General features: G+C 40.9%; 2 protein-coding genes across 6 annotated transcripts in view; both read left to right on the forward strand.

The window, feature by feature from the left end:
• The first annotated feature begins 7490 nt into the window (after nt 1-7490).
• LOC307267085 (peptide Y) lies at nt 7491-10164 on the forward strand. The gene is made up of 4 exons (XM_080049294.1): nt 7491-7530; nt 7830-8017; nt 9266-9346; nt 9938-10164. Exons 2-4 carry the CDS (start codon nt 7830-7832, stop codon nt 9960-9962), a joined length of 294 nt encoding a protein of 97 aa, XP_079905420.1. The 5' UTR covers nt 7491-7530; the 3' UTR covers nt 9963-10164.
• An 8976-nt stretch (nt 10165-19140) lies between these two features.
• mpp2b (MAGUK p55 scaffold protein 2b) overlaps nt 19141-26268 on the forward strand; it is a gene marked incomplete at its 5' end in the record, with an annotated part of 36062 nt that continues 28934 nt past the window's right edge. For 3 of the 5 annotated variants that reach the window (XM_080049022.1, XM_080049023.1, XM_080049025.1), the window contains one exon: nt 20806-20896. In XM_080049022.1, coding sequence (XP_079905148.1) covers nt 20806-20896 — 91 coding nt within the window. Of the gene's footprint in view, nt 19217-20805; nt 20897-26268 lie in introns of those variants that run through there. The other 2 variants (XM_080049024.1, XM_080049026.1) reach the window with 1 other exon arrangement.

The following is a 26268-nucleotide window of genomic DNA, read 5'->3' on the forward strand; positions in this document are numbered from 1 at the left end:
CCACAATATAAATAGTTAGTTTATTGTAAGGGAATTTGGTGTGATTGATTTGAGGCTCCATGTTATTTTCTGTCTTATTTAAAGCTGGTTTTGCCAGCATCTTTAACCGTTTTTCTAAGCTGTTTTTAACCGTTTTTCTTGGTAAATAGGCTACCTACACACTTTGTATTGGAAACGTCAAGAAGGTTGGCTGACTAACTTGTTTTGCTCATTTTACTATTCATCTGACAACGTTTTTTTTGTCCTTAATTCTCTTCACCAGAATACACCAAATTTCTTCTCTTAAATGTTCAAATCACAAAAAAAATCTTCTGGGGGGATGCCCCCAGACCCCCCTACCGTTGTTTGTTTTCGGGCTTCTCACCTTTTTTATGGCTCACGAGTTTGCATGCCTGCTTACTTTGCCTGGCCTATAATGGGACTTTAACTCTTGACCTTATGTCATACAAGGGGCATTTGAATGGCTCAAGTTCCTGGTTTGACCTTAGGGCAATTAAAAAAATCTACTCTAGGGGCTCCCTTCTATGCACACCTCTGGCTCGAAGCACCATTTTGCATAAACGTTGTTGTAGAATCTTAGTGTTTTTATTTTCTATTGTTGTTTCTTTGTTTGTCTGTCATCTGAAATACTGACTGGGTTTGGATGACATATCACTTGAACCAGGGCCGGCGGTAGCCAGGGGCCAGGGTGGGCCGTGCCCACCCAAATGTGGGCTGTGCCCACCCAATAAAAAAATAAATAAAAATAAAAAATAAATTTTTTAGGTGGAAGTCCAGACCCACTATCGGACGGACCTGTTCATTCGCTGTCCAAGAAAATGTCAAATAAAATTCAGACAATTAATTAATACTAAAGAATATACCATTACCATGCATTGCTTCTAATTGTATTATTGGGTGGGCAGGACAGCCTGCCTCCAAGTTACCCACCCGCATATAGTGGTCACTGGTCAGCAGAGCCGGCCGGAGGCATAAGCGAAATGAGTGGTTGCTTAGGGTCCCGACTGCCAGGGGGGCCCACCCAATTTTTTAAAATTTTTTTTTCAGTTTGTGTGTTTGATATCAACATCATATTTTGTAAATGTAAATTATCATACAATAAAAGGAATACAATGTTTTGGTAGATAGTTAATAGCTTAATAATTGAATCAGTTCATCTGGGAGGTAATCCGAGGTTAACTGATCACGTCACGTTCAAGTCCATGGCATGCAAATTGTGTATTGAGTTTATTTAAAAATGCAGATTAACGTGTCACCTCAAGTTAATAATGTGCTTTTGTCTATTGCTGTTTTCACTGTTTTTGAATGGTGCGTGGTGTTCTGGCCGTGCATGTAGTGATTTTAGCAGATCAGCGCCGAAACAACACACTCACCTGCTTCCTCCACTATCGTCTCATTTTGCACCATTATGTTCCTGCGCACGACTGAGGTGTGTGTGTGTGTGTGTGTGAGTGCGTGAACACGAGATTAACTATGGTGACAGAGTGTATTCTTATGTGTTATATATTGATGGTTGTGTAACAAAGATAAGGCAAATCCTGTTTGCCACAATATAAATAGTTAGTTTATTGTAAGGGAATTTGGTGTGATTGATTTGAGGCTCCATGTTATTTTCTCTTATTTAAAGCTGGTTTTGCCAGCATTTTTAACCGTTTTTCTAAGCTGTTTTTAACCGTTTTTCTTGGTAAATAGGCTACCTACACACTTTGTATTGGAAACGTCAAGAAGGTTGGCTGACTAACTTGTTTTGCTCATTTTACTATTCATCTGACAACGTTTTTTTTGTCCTTAATTCTCTTCACCAGAATACACCAAATTTCTTCTCTTAAATGTTCAAATCACAAAAAAAATCTTCTGGGGGGATGCCCCCAGACCCACCTACCGTTGTTTGTTTTCATGAGTTTGCATGCCTGCTTACTTTGCCTGGCCTATAATGGGACTTCAACACTTGACCTTATGTCATACAAGGGGCATTTGAATGGCTCAAGTTCCTGGTTTGACCTTAGGGCAATCAAAAAAAATCTACTCTAGGGGCTCCCTTCTATGCACACCTCTGGCTCGAAGCACCATTTTGCATAAACGTTGTTGTAGAATCTTAGTGTTTTTATTTTCTATTGTTGTTTCTTTGTTTGTCTGTCATCTGAAATACTGACTGGGTTTGGATGACATATCACTTGAACATCAGCCATTTACTTTCCCTGGCACTCCAGGCCACTAATATCACCCTCCTTTGTTTTTCAAAGGGGCTCCTGATATATGGCTCCGTGGCAAACACCTGTAAGCCAGGGATTCAACGCCATTGATCAAAACTTGAGGGGTGTTTGCCGTCGGCCCGAAAAGAGAAAAATAAACCATTACTAGTCATTCCGAGAAGACTCATACATTCTTTTTCCTCAAGTTTTCCCCTTCGTTAAGAAAAAGCAATCTATCGTGAGATCTTTGTAGAGTTGGACGGCGAAAAATGTGCAGTGCTGGAAAGCGATGAGAAATGGTTTCATCAGGTGTTGATGAGCAACCACTTCAGATACACGGATGAGGGCCATTTGCTTTAATTACTATACGAATGGATTCTGGAGGGCAGTTTCATGATTTCTGTAATTGGTGTCCATTGGGAGGAGATTCAGAGTCCACACTCCTGAGACCTGAAATCTCTGCAGCTTGCAAAAGGCAATGCTGTTTTTGTACCAAATGACCAGCCCTGACTTGATTACCCCTTGTTTAATATATAATGTGTCTGTGTGTCTGTCTTTATGATCATCTTGAAAAGACAGAAAATATTTTTGACATGAAAGTTAAAGAGAAATCTGTAATAACACACGTGTACATTGTCTCTGACTGACACTCCCTGGGCCCTAAGAGCCATTTACATGGTCATGAATTATCGCACCGTGGTAGTGGGCAGCAATCAGGCCCCCATTTTGTCTCCTGAGCTGTGCAAACAGACCTGGCTGCCTGAAAAGCACTCTGTTCATATTAGCGGCTCCCCGACTCTGGAGATAAGGCTAAATAAAAACGCATAATCATTTCCCCCTTTCTGGCTGCGATGGCAGGAAGGAGTCCGACGTTCTCCTGGGAGATTGCTCTTTACACCAAAGTGGACTCCCGTACACGCGTGTTTGTGTAATCTTCCTTTTTGTATTTGGACTAGGCAGAGTGTGTCATGCAAATGGAAATGGTTTTACTATCTAAAGTGAAGACTGGCTCAGTTGGAAAAGCTTTTAGGGCTCCATTTGAGGAGACAAGGTACTGTAGATGCCTACGGTAGTGTCGATTTCCAACATCCAAAGTGATTTGTTCAGATTGTAGTTCTCGACTAAAAAACTTTTCGGTGTGTTTTTCTAAATGTTACCCAACAAAGTCACACAACATAGCCTAGCCTATATAATTAGCACACACATCAGGAGGGGAAAGTTGGCCAAACTGGAAAAAGATGAGAGGCCACAAACTTTTGAAAGTCAGTAGCCTCCTACTGGTCCAATTATCTTGGCCTTGATGGCAAGTCAAACACTTCTCCCCCCTGCAAGAACCCAAACGGCTCTTCAGGAGTGCATTAGCTGCTGTTTATTGGACTGTGAAAACTTTAACCATTTCCCTTATCTGGGGGCTGTTACTCTTACTGTTTACCCACAAACACTGGGTCCAAGCTAATGACTTTTTCTTGTGCACATTGTTGTTTCTCGCAATTGCCTTTTATGGCCTGTAGAGTGAATGCAGAGAGGATGGAATAACATTAACTAAATGTTCAGGATGGCCACCGTAAGCTGTGTGGGAGATGGGTGATAACGGAGAGGATGCGTATCAGTTCCCTTGAATGGGAGATGATTTCTTCATTATTTAATCACAGATTTTGAGATTGTTAAAAGCCACGATTTTTCCCAATGTATGCTACATTTTGCATCAATTTCGACGTCACTGGGCGCTAAAGCTGAAGCGCGCCAATTGTCCCTAAATATCAGTTTGAATTATGGGACAATAATTGCTCAGAAATGGTCGGTGCAATCAATGTCTAATACCTCAATCCACTTCCAGCCTTTATAGCACTGTACCATACTTTAACTGCTTGTTTATTGTTGGCAGCAGCAGCTCCACAGAGGCTGTCAGCAGGGATTTATGCCCAAATCAAGCTGTGTTTTTGACAAGGGCTTAGGGACAGACAAAGAAAGACCATTGTTTTTTACACCTCTATAAACAGTACATGAGAGAAAATGTCATGACTTCCCCAGGGAGCCCAGTATGACAACATCAAGTCTGCTCTTATGTTATTGGTCGCCGTGACTGTTCCATAGGTTTATTCATGATCTTATACAATGCTGAAACTAACCTTTATATTGGGGGACAGTGACGGCCGTGAATACCGCTTATCTGCCGTGTATTACACTCCAGCTAAGTTTGTACAATAGGCTACATATAACTTTTAACGAATGAGAAATTTGTAATGGATAATAACGTAAATATCTTTGTGAATTTTGTAGAGACGGTTCATAACGAATACAAGTAAAGCAAGAACATTAAAAATAAGTTTAATGATAAATGTTCATGGCATGTGTTTCAAGTAGTATTTAGTGTTTTTATCGTTACATAATAGGTTAAAAAAAGTTCAGCCTTCTGGGAAATATCCTTGTTCACTTTATAGCTGAGAGTTAAATGAGAAGATCGATACCAACCTTATGCGTGTCCATTGAACATAAAGCTACAGCTAGTTAGCGAGCTAAGCATATGGGAACAACTTGGCTCTGTCCATTGGAGACAAAACAAACCTGTAGGCTCCTCTTATGCTCACCAATTAACACGATAATTGTTGTGTGTTTAATATGTACAAACACCAAATTGTAAAAAATAACATTCAACGTTTTTTACGGCTGGTTATGTGCAGGACTATTTCTTGGCGGAAAGCAATTGCCAGGTAACCAGCAGAGACTTTGGTAAGCTACTACTCCATCCAGGAAATAGTCGGTCACATAAGCCCCCTATAAAATGGCAAATTGTGAGCTTTGGAGGTGCTGGTGTATGGATTTTGTTACCACCAAGCTAGCTGCGTCACCCTGTTTCCACCTTGATGGCTAAGCAACGCTAACCGGCTGCTGTCTGCAGCTTATATTTAACAGCTAGACATTAAAGTGATAGCCTTTCAATCTTCTCATCTAACTCTCCACTATAAAGCACCTTTTCAAAAATGTCAAACTATACCTTTAATGGTAAAATTGAGTTGTGATAACCCCCCCAAAAAACAAAGTTATTAATGGCTTGTCATTTAAAAATGTTGTACAAAATCAATACACAATTTAATTAAAAGCAATTCATCAATTAACAGAAAAGAAAGACATGTATTCCAGTTCCCACATCTGGCATTATATCAGCTGCACATCATCCTTTGTGCAAACTTCTAAGCAGGGTCCCTCGACATGTGCAAACACTATAAAGAGACCACTGCACTTTCACTGTCAGACAAGGGGACGACTTAAGGCGTCATGAACTGAACAGGTGACTGTGAGCCGAGATAAACAGGAGCAGCTGCAGCCGCCATAAATGTGACCGATTACATTGAACTCACTTTCAGCGCTTGAGACCTGAAAGGTATTTGTGTACACTCAGGGGTCAACCTTTTTGAACCTGAGGGCTGCTTCATGGGTACTGAGTCATACAAAGGGCACCCAGTTTGATACACTCTTCTGAAGTAACACATTTGCTCAGTTTGCCTTTAGTTATATATTATTATTAATGATTAATGATATTCATCTATGTGAAGATACTGATCATGTTAAGGATTTCTCACAATAATTATCAGCAAAGACTTAAAAAAGGTGGGAAACAGATTATTATGCTATTTTTAGAACAGTCCTGAGGGCGCCTCATATGGTCCTTGCGAGCTACCTGGTGCCCAAGGGCACTGTGTTGGTGACCCCTGGTGTACACAGTGTCACAGTGAGAGCGCGTCTTCATGTCCTGCTCAGTGTCCACTGTGCACACCAAACCCTTCAACATGTCAGTGGTGATATGAATTTGAAAAGGCAACATAATAAAGAGGTGATGTATGGTTCCAGCGACACCTCAATGAATTGTCGCATTAAATCACAAGAGAATCACTGCGGTAAAATGAGAGTGTGTGTGAAACATGGCCTTATTGATCTGTGGATGGTGTAGTCTATGACCTCCACCATCAGACCATAGTAATGGCTTAATCACCATGTGAGTAATGCATGCTAGAGGTAGGGAGTTCAAAGAAGGATTTACAATGTCTGTGACATCTTTAGGACTTTTATTTTTGTTTTACTTTTTTTTAAACATTTTTTTTTAAAGTTGTTAAACCCATGTCTACGCATTAGAGAGTAATGTTGTTGGTGGCTCAAACCCCACTGCCTCTACCTGAGGATGAATGTGTTTGCTCATTAACTAACCGTGCGCAGAATAGATTGGAGTCAACAAGACATTTGGATTCCTCTGATTACAACAGTGGCATCACTGTCACATGTATAGACCATCGCCTGCAGCGCTGCATTTTAAATGCATTTGGCATTATCGTTTATCTAAAATTGACAAAGATGCAAGTTCTTACTGAAACACTGGTGTTAAACCTTTACTCACTCTCATAATAGATTTTACATAAGCATAATAGCTCATGTCTTCGTCAAGCTAATATTGTAATTTTAAAATATCTTCTTAAATGACATTTATATCAAAATAATGAAGACATCCACACTAGCCTTGTTGAGCTCAGTTAAACAGTTTGCCATGGGGAATTTGTTCTGAACAAAATGCAGAAATCATAGGAAAATGTCTGGCAAACAGTGATTGATATGCGGAGACTAAGACTTCTGAACCATGATAGCAGGTGTGAGCAGTCTATTGCCAGTTTGCACCTCTCTGATTGTTACTGAAGTGCTGTGCAGGCCATTACTTCAAGTATACGGTCAGTGTTACATTCTGATTGCAGGTATGTGGTTGTGGTTTTTTGAAATTCCAACCTGAGGCACCTGTCTATGCCTGTTGAGAGGAAGGACTTCAGTGTAGCTGTGTGCAGGATTCTTTAAGAGATGAGTTTTCTTTTGCTTTTTCTTTTCACCCTGCTTTGTCACAGCACATATGGGTAGTAGCACACTGACAATGAGCCAGGCATATTGATGAGGTAGTAAGATTAACCTTAAGGCTTGATTTACGAGTGCATGTGTGTTTAATAATGCATCGGCACAAATAACACATTCTATATGAGGGTGAAACCAATAACTCTAAACTATATTTTAAGTTTCAAAGCACTTAAAAGGAAACCCCATTTAACAAAAGGTTCAGGTGCACTATCTGTTTTTTTTTACATCATAATAAACGTCAGAACTGAGCAAATACAGCAAATTTAGACATTTGGCATGGACACGCTGCTGCCGAGGGAGGGGTGGGGACGTGGGGTTAACTGTTAGTGAGTGCGCATCAGGTAGCCTATCCATCCCACACTATATAAACGTGTGAACCGAGAGGACAGCAGAAAGAACAGCGCACAACCGGGGTGACTACATCAGGACAGGAGACAACTATCACAAAGTAAGTTTTCTTACTTTTTTCTTTTAGGCTATTTATTTTTTTTACTTTCAATGCATTTTTTAAATTTTAACCGAATCTTGTTAAAACGATACGCTCATTTTAATTTATGATAATAAATTATTTTCTTTTTTATAGGCTATTGAGGGTAGCCTACTTTAATGGCATTTGGCTTTACATAACCTTATAGATCATATAGCCTACATACTATTTTTGCGTCTAAATAAGTCAATAGCCTGCAACATTAAGCAAGTTGGAGTGAAATTATACCATCATATGTATCTCCTTCTCCTCCTCCTCAGATGGCCAACGTGCTGAGATCGTGGATGACCCTCGCGGCGCTCGTCGTCTGCCTGCTGGTGTGTCTGAGCAGTTTCGCGGACGCATACCCGCCCAAACCTGAGAGCCCCGGGAACAGCGCCTCGCCGGAGGACTGGGCCAAATACCACTCCGCCGTCAGGCATTATGTCAACCTCATCACCAGACAGAGGTGGGTCAGTCAGTCACTCAGGCTTACCCACAACTGAATTCAATTTGGGGAGCAAATGTATCAACATCTCCTTGTTTACCAGGCAACGCAGGGATTTCTAGATTCCTATAGAGCACACCTATCAGAGTTAGTTTTAAAGTAAAAGAGCAACTTCAGGGACCCATCAGGTCTTAGTGAGTATGATCATCTCTTTAATCGACAGGATGCATCGCCTTGAAAAACTATGGGAAAAGCACTAAAATACATGTAATATTAGTTAGAAAGGACAGCTAATGGGGATCAGCCCCTCATCTTGTGGCATAACTTCACTCAGCAGGCCTTTTCAGACTGTGCTTGTTATGGGAATTAATGAGGTGAAGGACTGGAGCTTGGGTTTCTTCAGATGGGTAAACAAGGTTCAAAACAGATAGAAGACTTTAATTGCTATGTTGTTACCCCAAATCAACACCAGATAGCCTACACTACCCTAATGACTTACTTTAGTTTCTTAGAGGAAAAATCCAGAATCACATATCATGACCATTATTTAACACTTAGATTTAAGAGTTGGTGTTTCTTTACCTTTGTGACAAAATATTTTCTCCTTTAAACCTGTGATAACATTTCTTGATTTTTAAGTTTTCACTTCATCGATATATGTCATTCCATAGATTTGGCAAAGACTGTCCTACTAGTGACAGTTTTGATCAGATAAGTAATGATAGCAGTTATTAAATACACTTTCCCCGCTGCGTGGCACACATGATAAAAGCAGGTTTAACAGGAAGTCATTTGCTTCCTGTTGGGAGGAAACAATGAGTGTACAGTGATGGAAGCTGAGTGTATCTTAATTGCTGACCGTCCTCTGGTCTGTAATTAAAAGAGGCTGAATGAGTCATTGCCCTCAAAGGACTCACAGTGTAGTAGCTCCCTTGTGCTTAAAACAAAGGCGGGTTTACTCTTTAGTGGCATTGATTTTAGTAGTAACAAGGCATCAACAGAAAGATCAATAGGAGCATGTTACAGTATATGGTTGCCTTGCTGTGAACTTGAAAAAACTGTCATTTTTTTTCTCTCATTTAATTGCTCGTCCGATTTGTGACTGGTGAGTGTAGAGTAGTCAGAGAGGCAGTGATACTGATATGGTGTCTTGCCACCATAGCACCCAGACCGATGAGTGTCGTGTAGATAAAGCAGAGACGTGTGAACCACTGACTGTTATTGGACTGCAGTTGTTACATGCTGGCCCCTTTTGACTTTTCCCTCCAGATACGGGAAGAGGTCGACCCCCGAGCAGGCGGTGGCGTGGCTGCTGTTGGGAGCTGATACGAACCAGGACGGCGAGCCACGGTGAGAGAATACATGTCTTTAGTTTAGTAACTTTAGGCTTTTTTTAAGGCTGATCCATATACCAGTGACTGTAAATTGTGTCTACAATTTAATTAATATTTTCAAGGTGGAAAACACCCCTTAATTAATTGAGCAAAAGAATAGGTTACATACCAACTGTAAAAACTGTGTCTGTGGTCAGCGAAGAAAGCCTTATCTGTGAGTACATGACTTCAATGCACTGGCAGGTCATTGTATTGCTGTAAACTTTAGCATACTCCAGGTGGATTAAATGGCTGTTTATGATGCTGTTGTTAAAGGGTCTTTGTTAATATCATTTTACAATCGAGTATTGATTAGCAAAATACAGTAGGCCTACACATACCACTGTGGCTTTACACATGTGATCACACCGTGGTCATAATGTGTGTTCCCAGGGTTAGTAATAATAATAATAATTGATCAGATTTATAATAGTGCTTTTCAAGTAATTCAAATGATGCTGTTTACAATTGATGCTGGTAATCTGTCAGAGCTGGTATTCACCAAATCGCAAGTGCAGAAAGTGTAAATGTCAATGACTTAATCCTGCTTTTTTCTCTTTTCTCACAGCTTGGACTATGGCGATCAGTGGTAAATGTGTAGGCTACCCAGTGGTAACCCACCCACCCAACTCTTTGATTCACCAACGATCCAAAATGTTAAGATTCTCAAGAGACAACCTGCACTGGATTTCAGATTATCTGTATTTACTTAGCCTTGTAATGTGCATGCAAATATTTTTTTTTCTCTCTGTCACTCCCTCTCTCTGTTTGTCTTCCCCAAGTAAATCAATTCATTCTTTGGCCTAAACAATGTAAATAATTTGTATGAAAATCAATGTCTTTACAATAAAGAACTGAATGGAATAAAAGTAGGCTATTAAATAGACTCACGTGCTTTGGTATTTTCTTCTGTTAATTTATTGAGAAAACCAACTGTATCTGCTGTTCTCGCCACTAGGTGTCGCGATATCACAAGGAGACGTGCATTTCTCTAAGTTAGTCTTTCCCACTGCTGCTCTTGTAGAGGTTCATATCGACGGCAGCGGACACGCTTCAACTTCACACCGGGGTACCACACCAAATAGACGCGTTTGTCATCATAAAAAAACCTTTGGGGACATCATTTGGGGCATAGCATCAGTGCTAACTGAGCAGCTTTGATTCAATGGGGCTATTTGTACGAGCATGTGAGCAGTTATAGGTAGTCTGGTTAGCGTTTTGTGTCGGTTGCCGTTGGCTCCTGTGTGGTGAAAGTGACTGCATTGATTAACCAAGACCCGTTTTCCTACAACAACTGCGAGTAGACCGGCGGAGACATCACAGAAGAACCTCTTGCCGCATACCAGACCGCAGAGACATCGGGAGAAAAGGTGACCGGGGGGCAGGTGAGCGCTGCCTTCAACCTATAGGGGTTCAGTTCATGTTGGTGGGGTACTATGGTGGGGTAGCATTAATATCAAGCAAAGCTTCTCTGGAGACGTATAGTCTACCTCCGCCGTACACAGTCTTATGGTTTTGTTATGTAGCCTTGTACATGTGGCTCTAGAAGAGATTAAGTCTTAAAACCTTTCAAAAAAGAAAACGTTGGAATAGGCTACACTTGTCTTCTAAACCCGTTTAACATTTCCTTCCTCTGCTCTGACAAAGACAACGCATATTCAGCACGAGAAAGCTACACACACGGGCGTGTGCGTGCGCCCCTATATGCATTAGTCAGTAGCCAAATGCATTAAAAAAATTCAAGCTAGCTTAATTGACCATGATAATTGCACGTGTACCAACGACCACAGGTAAAAACAAACAAATATATTTTTTTAAAGGCAAACACAGAAATACTTTAGGCCTCAATTACACTTCATCTGAGTGTTCAAAATGTACTCTGAGAATTATGTCGATAACGACAAGACGTCATGCACCTGTTCATTGGTACTGCGCATGCCCATACATTCACTGATGTTTGAGCGTGTGTGGACCAAAAGAGGGGCAGATGTGTGTCTGACATGGAGTGATAGATAAAGTGGTAAAGTGAGTGATCTACCTATTACTGTATTTGTATGGATACTTATCCCACTAATGACTACACCTAATATCTGTCCACAAGGCAAAAAAGCAGTTGGATAATCAGGTAATCAAGAAATCAGAAATTGTTTGAACCGTATTGTGATTTCTTCAACATCTGCGCAAAACTTATTTACCCCCTTCAGAATTCAACTAAACTATTCCAGACTTAAATTTTTTCCTATATTATCTGTTTGAAAAATATTGTTTTCTTATTCCAACAATCATAAATGCCATCAATATGTTTTTGAACACTTAACAAACATTTCATTTCCTGTTGCGTATATAGCCTAGTCTAGAAATAAAATTCTACAAAAAGATAAAAAATTATAATAATTACAACAATTTTGATGCACTCTGACGGCTACATAAGCAATGATGAGAATCAAACATAATAAGCAATGTTAGACCAATATTATCTACCATCATTTATTTTAGATCTAACATAGATCAAAGTAAAACTCTATTAATGTCATATGACAATCTGCAACCAGAAGACCTTTAAAATGTGTGTCTATTTCGTTTATATAATTCAATTTCCATCCGTTCAATGGGTGCTCATCAATTTTGTTCATGCGTCTGTTATCTTGTCTTTTCTATCTCAAGCTTTACTTGCACACGGTGAGGTTATTTCTATTGCTGGAGGGGAAGTATTGACCCCTGCCAGCAAGAGAGAAGTTATTGTATTTTCAGCAGTAATAGAGATATTCTATCCATTTGTAAGTGCTAAGGCAGCATATACTCCAGGACAATGTGAAGTGAAATGCTATGCGCGGTGTATTTTTTGTTTGTTTGGACTACTCTTAAAAACATCACTTTCAAGGGTCGCCTGGCCAGTTTCACCCCTTTGACGGACTTAGTGATTCATAACTGCACCAGACAGGACTTCTAATAACCTGTAGCTGGCAAAGAGAACGGCTTTAGAAGTAGGAACCATCAACACTGGATTCCTCAGGGGAGATGTATCTGCTGCAGTTCACGTAGCCTTTGCACCTTTTCCCCAACCTTTGGGGGTGTCATTCATAAGAATAATCTGCTTATTTGCTCTCACACCTGCCACCTCGTTCCCTTTCGGCACTTATCTCCATATATAAAAGGCGGAGAAATCTTAGTCCTCCCCTTTTTTACTGCGTTCACATACATGGATTTTTAATGAGCAAATTAAAGCCTAGCGTTCTGGCAGATGGCAAAGCTAGTCAGTCTGGTGAATCCACCACCTTTGGAAATATAGAAGTATTGGATGGAAGGCCATGGAATTTGGCGCAAACATACATTTTTTCCAGAGGAAGAAGCCTCCTAAATAAGGTGATCTTGTGAAATATCTTCATATCTGATAGCTAGATGGATTAGCACAAACATCATTTGTCCCCACAGAAGGCAATATAATCACCAGTTTTAAAATAATGCCACAACAATCAGGGGAGAATTTCTGTTCTTTCAGTCACCTGCAAAATGAGTGACTTTCGTTTAGCTGCAATCTCGTTAGCAGTAGTTACTGCAGATCTGTAATCTTGCATTTAGTATTTTAAAACAGTACTACTCACTGTAATATTCTGTACTTAGGGACTTTACGATTATAACTGGGGTTGAAAAAGGATGTATTCTAATCTTTATTTTCATGAGTCATGGTAATATGACTAAGATATTTTTGGGGGAAATTTTGCCTTACATGGATAGTTGAAAGCTGAAGAGGTGGGCAGGAAGTGAAATTGAATTGGAATTGAGTTGCGACGTAATGGCATCTGCTGTAGACACTTGGCTACGAAGGCACACCAATGAAGGGGAGGGTGTTTTAATTTTCCCCCTTATCCTGTAACTGTATTTTAGTTCAGCTTGTCTGCTGTACATCTATCCATCTGGAGCCTGTGGGTCATAAAGTAACAATGTTTAGTTGTTCAGTTGTGACTGAAGACTGTCCGTATGAAGCTTTTATAACCTTCTGCATTACGTTCGTCATTAGAACTGTCCAAGGTGCTGATCTTGCGACCCCCATGATACAGGACCAGTCTGACAGCCCGTCAACCCTACTGGGTGGGGATGGAGTCTTGATGGCTAAGTGGATTTGCCTTTAATGTCATTATTCATAGAAGCTTTACGATTGATTACATCAATGTAAGACCCCAATTTAATTGGCCCAATTATTTTGATACCTTCCCTTATTAAATGCATGTCAAAGCCATTGTGTTATTGCTGGCCTGAAAGTTTTTTTCTTCTCTCTGTTATATTTAGTATATCACATCTAGAGTGTGTCCTTAAGAGAGACTTGAGTGACATTGAAACAGTGACATTCGTGCGGCTTATTTCATCATGGCTGCTTCCTCAGAAAAAAGCAGGGATCTTTTAATGAAATCCCGGCAGGGTGTCGATTGTAAACGCTCCCCCTGGGCGTTTTTTTTCCTCAGCGCTTAGCTTGAGTCTTTTAGCCTCTCAGTGGTATGTGCATGACATTTCATTCTAATTACACTAATTACAATCCGTATCAGCTACAGGGAAAAGGAAGCACCAAGTTGATCAGGTTTTATCAGATGTCCTCTCTTCCGTGTGGTCTTGTCGCTGCCAACTACAGTAGTAGCACATTGTGTGTATTAATATGCATGCGGGGGGAGAGTCACTGACACCTGTTATTCTTGCAATCATTCAACCGTGCAGGTGCAGCACATTGCACTGTACTTGAATCAATCCTCTCCTCCAAAAGGCCTCCACACTTTATTTTGATACCTACAGGCATTTGTAGTGACTTATTACAAATGCCAACATACTGGTGCTTTTTTCAGCACTCAAAAGCAGATCGTATGGTTGTTTTAATGACACCTTTTAAGTGACAGGCCTCTATATTTGTTTATGAAAAGTCTAATGTTGATGTCTGACGAAACTACATCTCTACAGTAATTTTTGTGTTACTTTTCAACACACCCAACCTTTACTCCAATTTATTATTATTTTACACATTTTCCCTTGTTGCCATGGCAAAGCGCCGGGGAAGGAGTTGAAGAGCTGCTCACGGTTGTCTTGGATACGACAGTTTTCCCTTGTAAAGTAATGAGCGAAGCTGGAACCTGTGGGAACACTGGGTTATTTTTAGGCCTGACGCCAGCCTGCATGTGTGGAGTAGGACTTGTTTGGTCACTGGAGCATGTACAGTATATCAGTGATTCTTGAGAACCGGGACAAAAGGCCGTCTTCCATATGTAACTGCTGTTATCTTTAAAAATAAAAATATTTAAAATTGTAGATGTTATTAGGGATTAAGAATAGAATGTCTGGAGCACAATTATCCCCTTAAATTTAATTTTATCCTTATTATGTCAAATATATGACACTTGTTATCTTCTCACGACGTCCAAAACAGTGTGTCCACAGAGAGGGTTTCAATCTTTCATATGCATTAAAACCTATCCAAAAATTACTATAATGATTTTTTTCACCAAAAGCAACACTAAATAATCTCTCATATCAATAACAACTGTTTCTTCAACACATTCATGTTTTATATGGTTTCAAAGAGGTGGGACACTTTTTGTCACCACCGTCAGACAATCCATTAAAATGTAATAAAATCATCCAAAATTAGGGGCAGCTGTCACTATAAAGGACCTCTTGTCACATTCTACCTCTGCAGTAGAGTACATTAGAGTCAGACAGGCTCTGATAAGTGTTGTAGTTTTAGAATATTTTACATTCCGAATCTTGAAAGTCATGCGTCACAACCATAATATGTCAACACCGATTTATAATTGCTGAAGAAGTTATTTGAATTTTTTTGACCATTTTATTTTCCTGAAGTAGTTCATATTAGCACCTAACATCAACAGAAAAACCAAATGGCTACTAGAAAAACTCAATTTGTTCTGTTTAAGAAACGTTAAATATGTCAACACCGTCAGACAGGAAATCTGACGGAGTTGACATCTGACGGTGGTGATAGGCCAATGACGGTAACAAAAACAAAAGCTGGGAGGTTGTATCAAAGCATAGCTCAGTAGCTTAGTATATGTTGGATACACATACCTGTAATTTAATTTGCCTAAACATAGGGTTTGTATTTTTTCAACATTGCACCTTGTTTTGTCCCACTTCTCAAGAATCACTGATATGTGTGTGTGTGTGTGTGTGTGTGTGTGTGTGTGTGTGTGTGTGTGTGTGTGTGTGTGTGTGTGTGTGTGTGTGTGTGTGTGGTGTGCGTGTACAAGCATGCTTACAGGCTTTAATCCAGCGTCACTGTGGGAACAGCTCAAGGCATTTTACAGTTGACAGACAAACACCTGGGCAACCACTTGTGCCATTGCTGCAGGCCCAAATGTGCTAAAAAATAAAAACAATATAAAAAATAAAAAATGCTACATCGGATACAGGCTTTATTTGTTGGTTGTGTGTTACTTACATCTCTGAATGTTCTACCTTGAACTTACCCTGATGACAGGATTCTTGCTGAAAGTGAAATATGTGTGATACAGTCATTTACAGCACTGCAGTGGTTTTCATGTTATAAGCTTGCAGACCTTGCAACAATAACATTTATTAAATCTGGTTGTTAGCGCTTACATTTCAGGGATATTTTGAAGGCACTTGAGCCTTGAAATTTGCCTTTGTTACTCAGAATGTAATATTGGTAGGTGTGGTTAGTTGGTTGACTTTGTTTTTGCAGGAATGTAAACTTGGTGTCTGGTGTTCTGGTAGATTATTTGGTTATTTGGTAGAGCTTGAAAAAAGCCCTAGAAACCCCCCCCCCCCCTCTCCCTCCCACACACACACACACACAACCAGCTGGGCTCTTGTTTTGATACAGTAGATTGACAGGGTAGAGATGATGATAGCAGTTCTGCAAATGTGACGTCATGTCAGCTGCACTATTGAGGGTCTCTCTTCCTGCAACACATCGAGTAAGATTGAGAAGTGTGTGTTTGTGTGTGTTACTGAATGTGTGTGAGACAGTTTGCATACACAATACATTACTTTCGAGACCGTCTGACCCAAAACTTGAGGCTCTGCTCCAAAAGACAGTGTATAAAAAATCCCATTTTGACCTCACTGGTGGGTTGCTTATTCACACACACTGTTGAACTTTAACACTTCAAGTTTTAATGGTATTATCAAGGGCACTTTGATTATTTATTTATTTTATTTTTATTTTATTTAACTTTTATTTATCCTCGAGAGACCAATTGAGGGGTGACCCTCATTTACAATGACGTCGAGATCAAACAAATTCAAAGTAAAAACAACAATACATAAACAATATTCAATGCAAATACATCAAATACACAACAACAGTTGAAGAGAAAAACAATTGAAACATTTACATAGTGGTGAAGAGTGGCAGCAATTAGGGATTGATTAGTGGTTGAAACTCTTAGTAGACGTCCACTGTTGACATCCACTCTCTGACATCCACATTAATTGGTGCCATTTGCTTGCCACCAATTACCAAGAAAATGTCACCCTTGATGACGGCTGCATCATTAAAGCTTGGCCGACTATACCCCATCTGTAACAGAAAATAAGAACAAGGGAGAGAGTGAGAGAGAGCACGGCCAAAGCTCTGCTGCTGCAATCGGCTTTGACTTCTTAGCCGGCCGTGTGGCCTCTGCATACTTTTAACAAGCTCTGTCATTTGGCAGTGCAAACATGGGATGGCACGGATAAGCCTGGGGGACTGGAATGCGGTATTAAGGGCCTAAGCCGCACAGATCCGAGTCTCGCAGAAAGCACTCGATCCTTCATGCGTCTAACAATGGGCTACAACCTCACATCAATTACAGCTGTTGATCAAGTAAACACGTTGCTCCCCAACCACCAGTGATGTAGGAGGCACTCATTGGCCTAAAAATGTTTTATGTCCTGCCCTGCAGGTAAAGAAAAAGATAGTGAAAGTTAACCAAATAAAATCAATTAAACCATATACGACCACACACACGCACACACACACACACACACACACACACACACACACACACACACACACACACACACACACACACACACACACACAGTCAGTTACTCTGGAATCCAGGTGGTACGGTTCCAAATATGATATGACATGACTGTGGGATAGAAGGAATAGATTCATTACGTAAGGCAAAGGCAGGGAGTTAAATATAGAGGACAGGATCAAAACATACAGCAGAATAAAGCAGGTTATTGCATGCAAGCATTTATGGACAATCTATTATAGATTTATGGAAGGATGCATTCAATCCAACCTGTCATGAGAGTAATTAAGTCATTGAAAGATATTTCCTGGGCCTTATTATGGAGCTTTAATAAACAGTAATACAGTCATTCCAAATGTCCTCCAGAATTTCAGTCCCAAACCTTACCGAAGGCTTTCTTCATTTTGATCAATGTTTCTAGATTCTAATTAAAACATGCCCATCTCCAGTGGCTTGACATTAAACTGTTCATTACATGAATGAGTCTTTGCCCTGGGAACATTTTCAGATGCAAAAACTGCAGACCTGCAAGTATCTGACCAAATACTATTGGGAGAATATGTTGATCTCTGCACAGAGAATCAAATGAATATAATAATGATAGCACCTCCCATACGGCCAGTCAGTGTATTTCTATCATGACACATTCAAACATGGTGAGCCTGGGCTTCGGCCTCCGCAGCACTACTGGTTGCACCATGGATAGCTATTGTCATGGCAACATGGAATTAGCATCCTTGGATACCACACAGCCTCTCCCTCATCAGCTGCACTCCTTTCTTCCTCACCATTGTTCTTATTTGATGTCTCTCTCTCTCTCTCTTTCTCTTTCTCACACACACACACACACACACACACACGCACACGCACACGCGCACACGCACACACACCTCATGTCTCCACACAGCCAGAGCCTGACAGTTCTCTCCCCATCCTTCTTCATCTGTTTTTCTTCTGTCTATTTCTCCTCACGCTCATGGCTATTGATTGCCTATTATGTGTGTATGTTCCCCCATGCCTCCTCTCCTAAACGCCTAATTACTATTCACTCTGTGTGTTTGACAAATTCCACATCCCCTGCTACAGTATATGCCAGGTTTAAATCTCGGTGCTACATATACTTAGTCTTCCAGTCTCCAGTCTGTGATGTGTGCTGCTTTTTCCTCACTGCTGGTGTTAAATGGATCAATTAGAATCAATAGTGATCCTCTCTAAGCTAATGTTAGCTGGCCTGCCCACACACACACTCAAACCCGCTCACTCCACAGCACAGTTACAACTGTTGCCTAAAAAGTGTTCCCTGCGGACATGATGGCTAAAACTGTTTGGGTGTTACCAGGGCAACGGGCTATTCTATTTATAGGTATTAAAAAAGTTAGTTAGCAGTTGTCCTGTGTGGGCCGGTTTGTTTAGACAAACTAGGAATGAGCTGTGCATGCCAAGGTCATCCACTGTGAATTTGATGGATTAACTGGATTTGTTTTACTCCCACTGATGCCTGTGTTGAACATGAGGGGCCTCGTCACAATTTAAAATATATATAAAAAAGCCCATAAAAACATGATATAAAAAATGCAAAACTCTTGGATCTGTGTGAAATGTCTGCTATTTATAGAACTTCTATATAGAGCATCTACCCACCCTTGTTTTTAACCTTAGTTCTGCCTCAGAGGTCTGACAAACCATGGGATTTTGCATTCATATTCACAATCAATACTTTATTACTGTTCTCAACTCATCTCCCTTCTCTCTCTTTTGCACTTTCTCTCATTGCAGTTGACCTTACAAGTTTTTTGCGGAGGATACTGGAAGAAACCAATTTCTTAAAATGCCCGTGGCAACATCCAGCTCTGACTCCGGTAAGTGGCTTTGTCCTGCTATGACGTGGGAATCTCGTGTGTTTGTCTGTGTGTGTGTGTGTATATGTGTATATGTATATGTGAGGGAGGGAGGGAGAGAGAGATATCTTGATAGAGGGAGGAGATACTAAACGGTTTGTGGATATTCCAGCTCTCTGGACATGTATCTCATCTCCCCAGTTCTAATGTGACTTAATGAGCTGGCTAATGGAGCGCTCAAACTCCAGCCTCAGATCAGTCATGCCTCCAAGGATTTTGCCGTTGTACCCTCGGCGGCCGTCCACTCATGCAAACTATCATGCACTTCGAAATCTGCAACAGTGGGCAGTAGTGTGTATGCACACGAACATGCAAATGCTTGAACACAAATATATAGTACAATCCTCTGTGAAGGTATTGAGGGAGTCTTTAATTATGCTTAATAAATGATGATTGATGATGATAAAGTGAATTGCAATCACATTTTGAGTGTCTCGCATGGCTTGTAGTGATTTTGACAGGAATGAATCCAAAGTAAGATTTCTATTAGTTTTCTGAAAGAAGGCTGTGTTTTTTTTTTGATCATATGGATGACATTTGATTGTTGCTTGCCTCCCCTTTTTTAAACACAGTGAGATTTTTGGCATACAACTTGGCATTGATATCAAACTTTAAAATGTTCTTTGACAGCAGTAGAATTATAGCTCTTAGTTTAAGTGCCTCCCAAAAATTGGAGGCCATATTAACCTCTAAACTGGCACAAAGCCATGCTTCCATGCCTTTCCTCTTCACTCAGGGCTGAGGACACTTGACTCTGACCCATAAAGTAATGGAAAAGGCCATGGCCAGATATCTGGGAAATTAAGAGTCCCAGTATATTGGTTGACCGATGACCAAAGCTAAAACTCAAAACTTTAGTATTTTCCCGTGCCTAAATATATTGCAGCAGTGGGCTGGCAGATAGAGGGAGAACAGCACTTCAACAGAGAGTTTCAAATTGTGTGGAGTTTTCTTTATGGTAATTGGCTGACGTATGATCACAAAGCACACATATAAATGACTCAATAAGCACCTTTCACTTGTATCTGTAAAGCTGTGTTTGTACCCGTGTTTGTGACGTCACTAATAAGAGGGCCATGCATCAATCATATTTGTGTCAGCTCCCTATAAGCACCGCTTCCTTGACGGATCCTCCTTCCTACAAGCAAACCTTCTGCTGCTCTTTCCCCCAGTTAACCCCCACAGGGGAAGCCTGGAGGGAGGAGGGCCCTGCCTCCTCCTCTCCTTTTCTCCCTCCTCCTGGTGAAAGCATCGTACTTCCCCCACCTCCCTCTCCTTCCTTTCGCTCTGTCATCTCCATTCATTGAACAGGGGAGAAGACACTCAGCCGGGCGTAGCTTATAAACACTCACGTCAAGAGCAGGTGAAGAGGGAGGACAGAGCGAGTAGCCGTTTTGGCAGGAAGAGAAGAGAATCAGGGACACATAGAGGGACCGAGAGAGTGAATGAGGGAGAGGGAGGGAGGGATAGATAAGGAGATCTCTCAGTCTGCCTGAGATTCAGTATTGGGTGTGATAGTGTGTGTGCCTTGTAAGGAGGTGTTGCTCACCATGGCTGGCAGCGGCTTTGGAAGGCTCTCCTTGGAGGAAGGGGATTCAGCCAACTCCCTGGAGGGCCTGGAGATCAAGCTGGGAGGCCAAGGTAAGAGAACACAAGTCCCCACCTGAAGGATGTGTTTTTTTTAAATGAAAACCAGCGATGAGTAGTAGTCCGGCTACGTGTTTAGTCACAGGTCAGGGAGGGAGGATATATTACTACTGGGTGAAAACTGTGTGGGGAATCTGTCATCTAAGGGTTAAGTCACTGTTACAAAATGCAACTAAGCAGAATTCGGAAATATGCTTATGTATGTACACGCTGGTGCTCACGGGGGCTCGTTGGGCCGATTTCAATTCACACTGCACCTGCTCTTGACGCGCCCGGTTCAAACCTCCAGAGTGTGATGAAGACGAGCAGAGACGGATGAAGACCGCGGGCAGCGTGTGATGTACAGGAAGCTGAGGGAAGAAGACTTCAAAGACAAGAAGGGAGAGAGACGTAAAGAGACAGCAAGGTGCAGTGAAAACACGCAACGTTGTCCATAAGAAGTGAATTTACAATGAGAAGCCTTGTTGTTAACTGAATACAGAGTGAGAGGCAGAGGAAGAAACACTTTGATTGGAGTAGATAAAGCAAAAAAAAGAGAAGGTAATTATGAGAGGAGAGTGTAAAAGTATGTGCTTTGTGTTTGAATGACAATGCACGGAAAATGTTTGCTCGCACAGCATTGAGCGGGAAGTACCATACATCCTATTCATAATTAATTGAGTTCATTAATATTACACGGGGTTGCATACTACACAGTAATACGTTGTGAGAGTGCGTCCGTATCTATTTATGTCCTGTTGTGTACTTACATCTATTTTGATGTGTTGTCCTGTCAAATGAGTCAAGGTTAGAGAAGCATCACTACATCTTTGAAAGCCTTTCTTTCACGTGTCACCTCTGCTACGTGACGTAACACGATTACAAGCCAGCCACCCAGTGACAGTCATAATGAATCACGTTTTTTCTGTCAAAGCGTTCGCATCCTGTCTATCAGTTCACAGTGCCTGCCCTCATATCTGTGTGTTTGTGTCAGAGAGAGAGAGAGAGAGAGAGAGAGAGAGAGATCTCAAGTGCATTGTACATTCACGGTGAGTACATAGGGGGTCATTTATATGCAACAGTGTTGTGATCAGGGACCGAACGTCTGAAAGTGTCAGACTCACAACCTTCAAATAACTCTGTGGCTCTCTCACTTTCACAAAGACCCACACACACAAAGATCTACACACACACATGCTCTTCCCATGAACCCTCACACTTTCAGAGGAATAGGTGTGTGTTCCCACCTGACTAATGAAGCAGTATTCAAACACAGATGATGGATAGTTGAGTGCAGTGCGTTGGTAGGATTAGGTTGTCAAAGATAATCGCCGGGTTTCGAGAGACTGGGACAATTTAATTCTCTCTTCAGGCCGAGGGTTTTGCGATAAACGCTGCAACACGTTATTTAATCCGCATCACACCGTCACTATCTGAGTTTGCTCTTTCATTTAAGTGCTGCAGGGAACTCAGATGTACAGTCAAAGTTGACATGTTTGCCACCAAACATCAAGTTTCGATCTATACACTTGTGCTAGTTAGTTCCCCCCTTTCCTCCCAAAAAAAGAAAAATTGACATGAAAGCATCTCTCAGCCCTTTCTGTGGCCATGTGTCGAGGTGTAGTGGGAGCTGAGTGTCCATTTGCTAAATGTCAACAAATATCACAAGTGTTGTTTCCAGTGGTGACCTTCAGCCAGCTATCAAGTCGATGAACAAGCATCACTATGGCGATGCGGTGAAATGGCAGCTTTAAAATTTGTCTGATTTGGTAGCCAAGAGAGGAGGGAGAGGACAGTTACACTTTGACAAAATCAAACAGATTGCTCTGGATTTCTTTATAGATGCCTAACTGAAATGCAAAAGGTGTACAGGACTTTGGGTTACTTCCCAGTTTTCCTGAAGAAGTTAAAGGCCCTGAACATCCTCTCTGTGTGGCTGTGTACACATTTTAGTTAATAGGAACCTTTATCGTCCTTATTTTATGTTCACGTCATTTTGTCTAGAACGTGATTGTGTGTTTTTGATAAGGTTTTTCTGTTCCCACCTTTCTGCGCAGATTATTACGATTTATTTGAAGGCATGCCTGTACAAGTTGCATGCACAAGTACAGTACACAATGGACATTGCCTAATGCCTACACATGCTCCACACAACTTGTAATGATGAAACAGCCTGTCTTTTTGGTGACGCTCCATGAGGAAAATGTTGACTTAGGAACACGATACACCAGACTGAGATTCACAGTTTGGCTGAGGTGAATTCTGTTCACTCAGTGCTTTTTTTCTGAACTTGAGACAAAAATACTTTCAAGCTAATTGCACTCTGTCAGGACATTAGATTAGAACAAATCAGGCATACCGTAAGGATCGATTAATCATACACTTCAGCCATTAATTATTTTTCCGGTACACACAATGGAATATGCTCCAATCCAATATACTGTAGTTCTCCACCACTGTTTTAGACGATTCATCTCTCGCTACCTCAGGGATTAATAGTAATTATGTTTTTATGAGAGCAACTTTAAAGTATTTAATATGGTCTGTCAAGACCCAGGAGGAGTCATTTATCAGACTGTGGTTTGAAATAGTTTTGGTGGTACCGGCGACATGCTTTTTTCTGTCATTTTAATGGAGTGACAGACATATAAGGGTGCAGTCTGCAGGAAACAATGAGAATATCAATGAGTTGTCTGAGGGAAATAATGCTCAAGAATCTGTCTTTGTTTTCACAGGACAAAGCTGTTGTTATCATCACACCATATAGTCACCCTTCAGACGAGAAAGCTTAACATTGACCTTAACCACTGATTAATCACCACCCAGGTCTTTGCTGCGACTGACTTTCAATGTGTTTTTCGGACTAATTATAGAATGAATCCAAAGTCCATTTTCCAGACAGACAAATGTTTTGTAGTTGAAACACGATAACACAGATTAGGTTCAGTGAGAAGAATTCTAATACAGGACCTAACATATTCAAAATAGTATTAATCAAGACGGTTGAGTTACAGTATCTCACAAAAGTGAGTACACCCCTCACATTTCTTCAAATATTTCATTATATCTTTTCATGGGACAACACTGAATAAATGACACTTTGATACAATGTAAAGTAGCGTGTTTACAGCTTATATAACAGTGTAAATTTACTGTCCCCTCAAAATAACTCGACACACAGCCATTAATGTCTAAACTGCCGGTTACAAAAGTGAGTACACCCCTGAGTTAAAATGTCCAAATTGGGCCCAAAGTGTCAATATTTTGTGTGGCCACCATTATTTTCCAGCACTACCTTAACCCTCATGGGCATGGAGTTCACCAGAGCTTCACAGGTTGCCACTGGAATCCTCTTCCACTCATTCATGACAACATCATGGAGCTGGTGGATACTGGAGACCTTGCGCTCCTCCATCTCCTGTTTTAAGAAGCCCCAAAAATGCTCAATAGGGTTTAGGTCTGGGGACATGCTTGGCCAGTCCATAACCTTTACCCTCAGCTTCTTTAGCAAGCCAGTGGTCGTTCGGAGGGGTGTTTGGGGTCATTATCATGTTGCAGTACTGCCCTGCGGCTCAGTTTATGAAGGGAGGGGATCATGTTCTGCTTCAGTATGTCACAGTACATGTTAGCATTCAATGAACTGTAGTTCCCCACTGCTGGCAGCACTCATGCATGCAGCCCCAGACCATGACACTCCAACCACCATGCTTGACTATAGGCAATACACACTTGTCTTTGTACTCCTCACCTGGTTGCCACCACACACACTTGACACCATCTGAACCAAATAAGTTTATCTTGGTCTCATCAGACCACAGGACATGGTTGCAGTGATCCATGTCCGTAGTCTGCTTGTCTTCAGCAAACTGTTTGTGGGCTTTCTTTTGCATCATCTTTAGAATAGGCTTCCTTCTGGGACGACAGCCATGCAGACCAGTATGATGCAGAGTGTGGCATATGGTCTGAGCATTGACAGGTTGACCCCCAACCCCTTCAAGACCTGCAGCAATGCTGGCAGTATTCATACGTCTATTTTCCAAAGCCAACCTCTTGGTATGACGCTGAAAACGTGCACTCAACCTTCTTAAACTGGGCCACAGGGCAGTATTGCAACATGATAATGACCCTAAACACACCTCCAAGACGACCAATGCCTTGCTAAAGAAGCTCAGGGTAAAGGTTATGGACTGGCCAAGCATGTCTCCAGCCATAAACCCTATTGAGCATCTTTGGGGCTTCTTAAAACGGGAGATGGAGGAGCGCAAGGTCTCTAATATCGACCAACTCTGTGATGTCGTCATGAATGGGTGGAAGAGGATTCCAGTGGGAACCTGTGAAGCTCTGGTGAACTCCATGCCCAAGAGGGTTAAGGTAGTGCTGGAAAATAATGGTGGCCACACAAAGTATTGACACTTTGGGCCCAATTTGGACATTTTTTCTTAGGGTGTACTCACTTTTGTTGCCTTCAGTTTAGACATTAATGGCTGTGTGTCGAGTTATTTTGAGGCGACAGTAAATTTACACTGTTATACAAGCTGTATACTGACTACTTTACATTATATCAAAGTGTCATTTCTTCAGTGTTGTCCCATGGAAAGATATAATGAAATATTTGAAGAAATGTGAGGGGTGTACTCACTTTTGTGAGATACTGTATGTGATGAAAATATTTTTGCTTAGTTATTGAACCCCTTTTCTTTCTTTTTTCTGACATTGTTTCAATGAAACACACTCTGCTTTGGTGTTATGTTCCCTCAGATCGTTGTATTATTAAGTCATAGACATTCATTTTAGATAAGCCTTTGGCTTCTCCTGCTTCCCTTCGGACGATAACACAAAGTAATATGTATGAATATGCAATGAGAAAATTATGTATTATGTGTAATTGTCCGGAAGAATAATAACATTCCAGTCCGTCTCTGTTTATCCAGTTACCCAGGCTTCCAGATTTAGTCTATTAACACAAATTAAATTACTTTAATACCAATAGACGAGTGTTAAGTTTAGAGTTAGATAAGATACTTACTGATAAAGTAGGAATTTGGGCCATTGCTGATAGAAAGTAACTTTATTTTGCAAAGTATTAATATTGATGAAGCAGCTATAAGCGATCTTATGTTAAGGTTAGATAAGTAACACTCTACAAGAACATTTAGGTTAATTATAAAGTTAGACTAAGTGAACCTTTTGGACTATAATCGACTTCGATATTTTTGTAATACATGTTTCAAATGACAATGTGAAAGTGGTCTTTCGTAGATGAACCTACAGAAAATCATCATCCAAATCTGAAGCTCTCCGTCAGCTATACAGTTTTATAGCGAGTTTCAGCTCATTATTTGGCTGTCCTGCCAGCAACATCACTGCTGTTCTTCAATCTTACCGCT

Source organism: Ammodytes marinus, assembly GCF_949987685.1.
Source record: "Ammodytes marinus genome assembly, chromosome: 20".
Classification (NCBI taxonomy): Eukaryota; Metazoa; Chordata; class Actinopteri; order Uranoscopiformes; family Ammodytidae; genus Ammodytes; species Ammodytes marinus.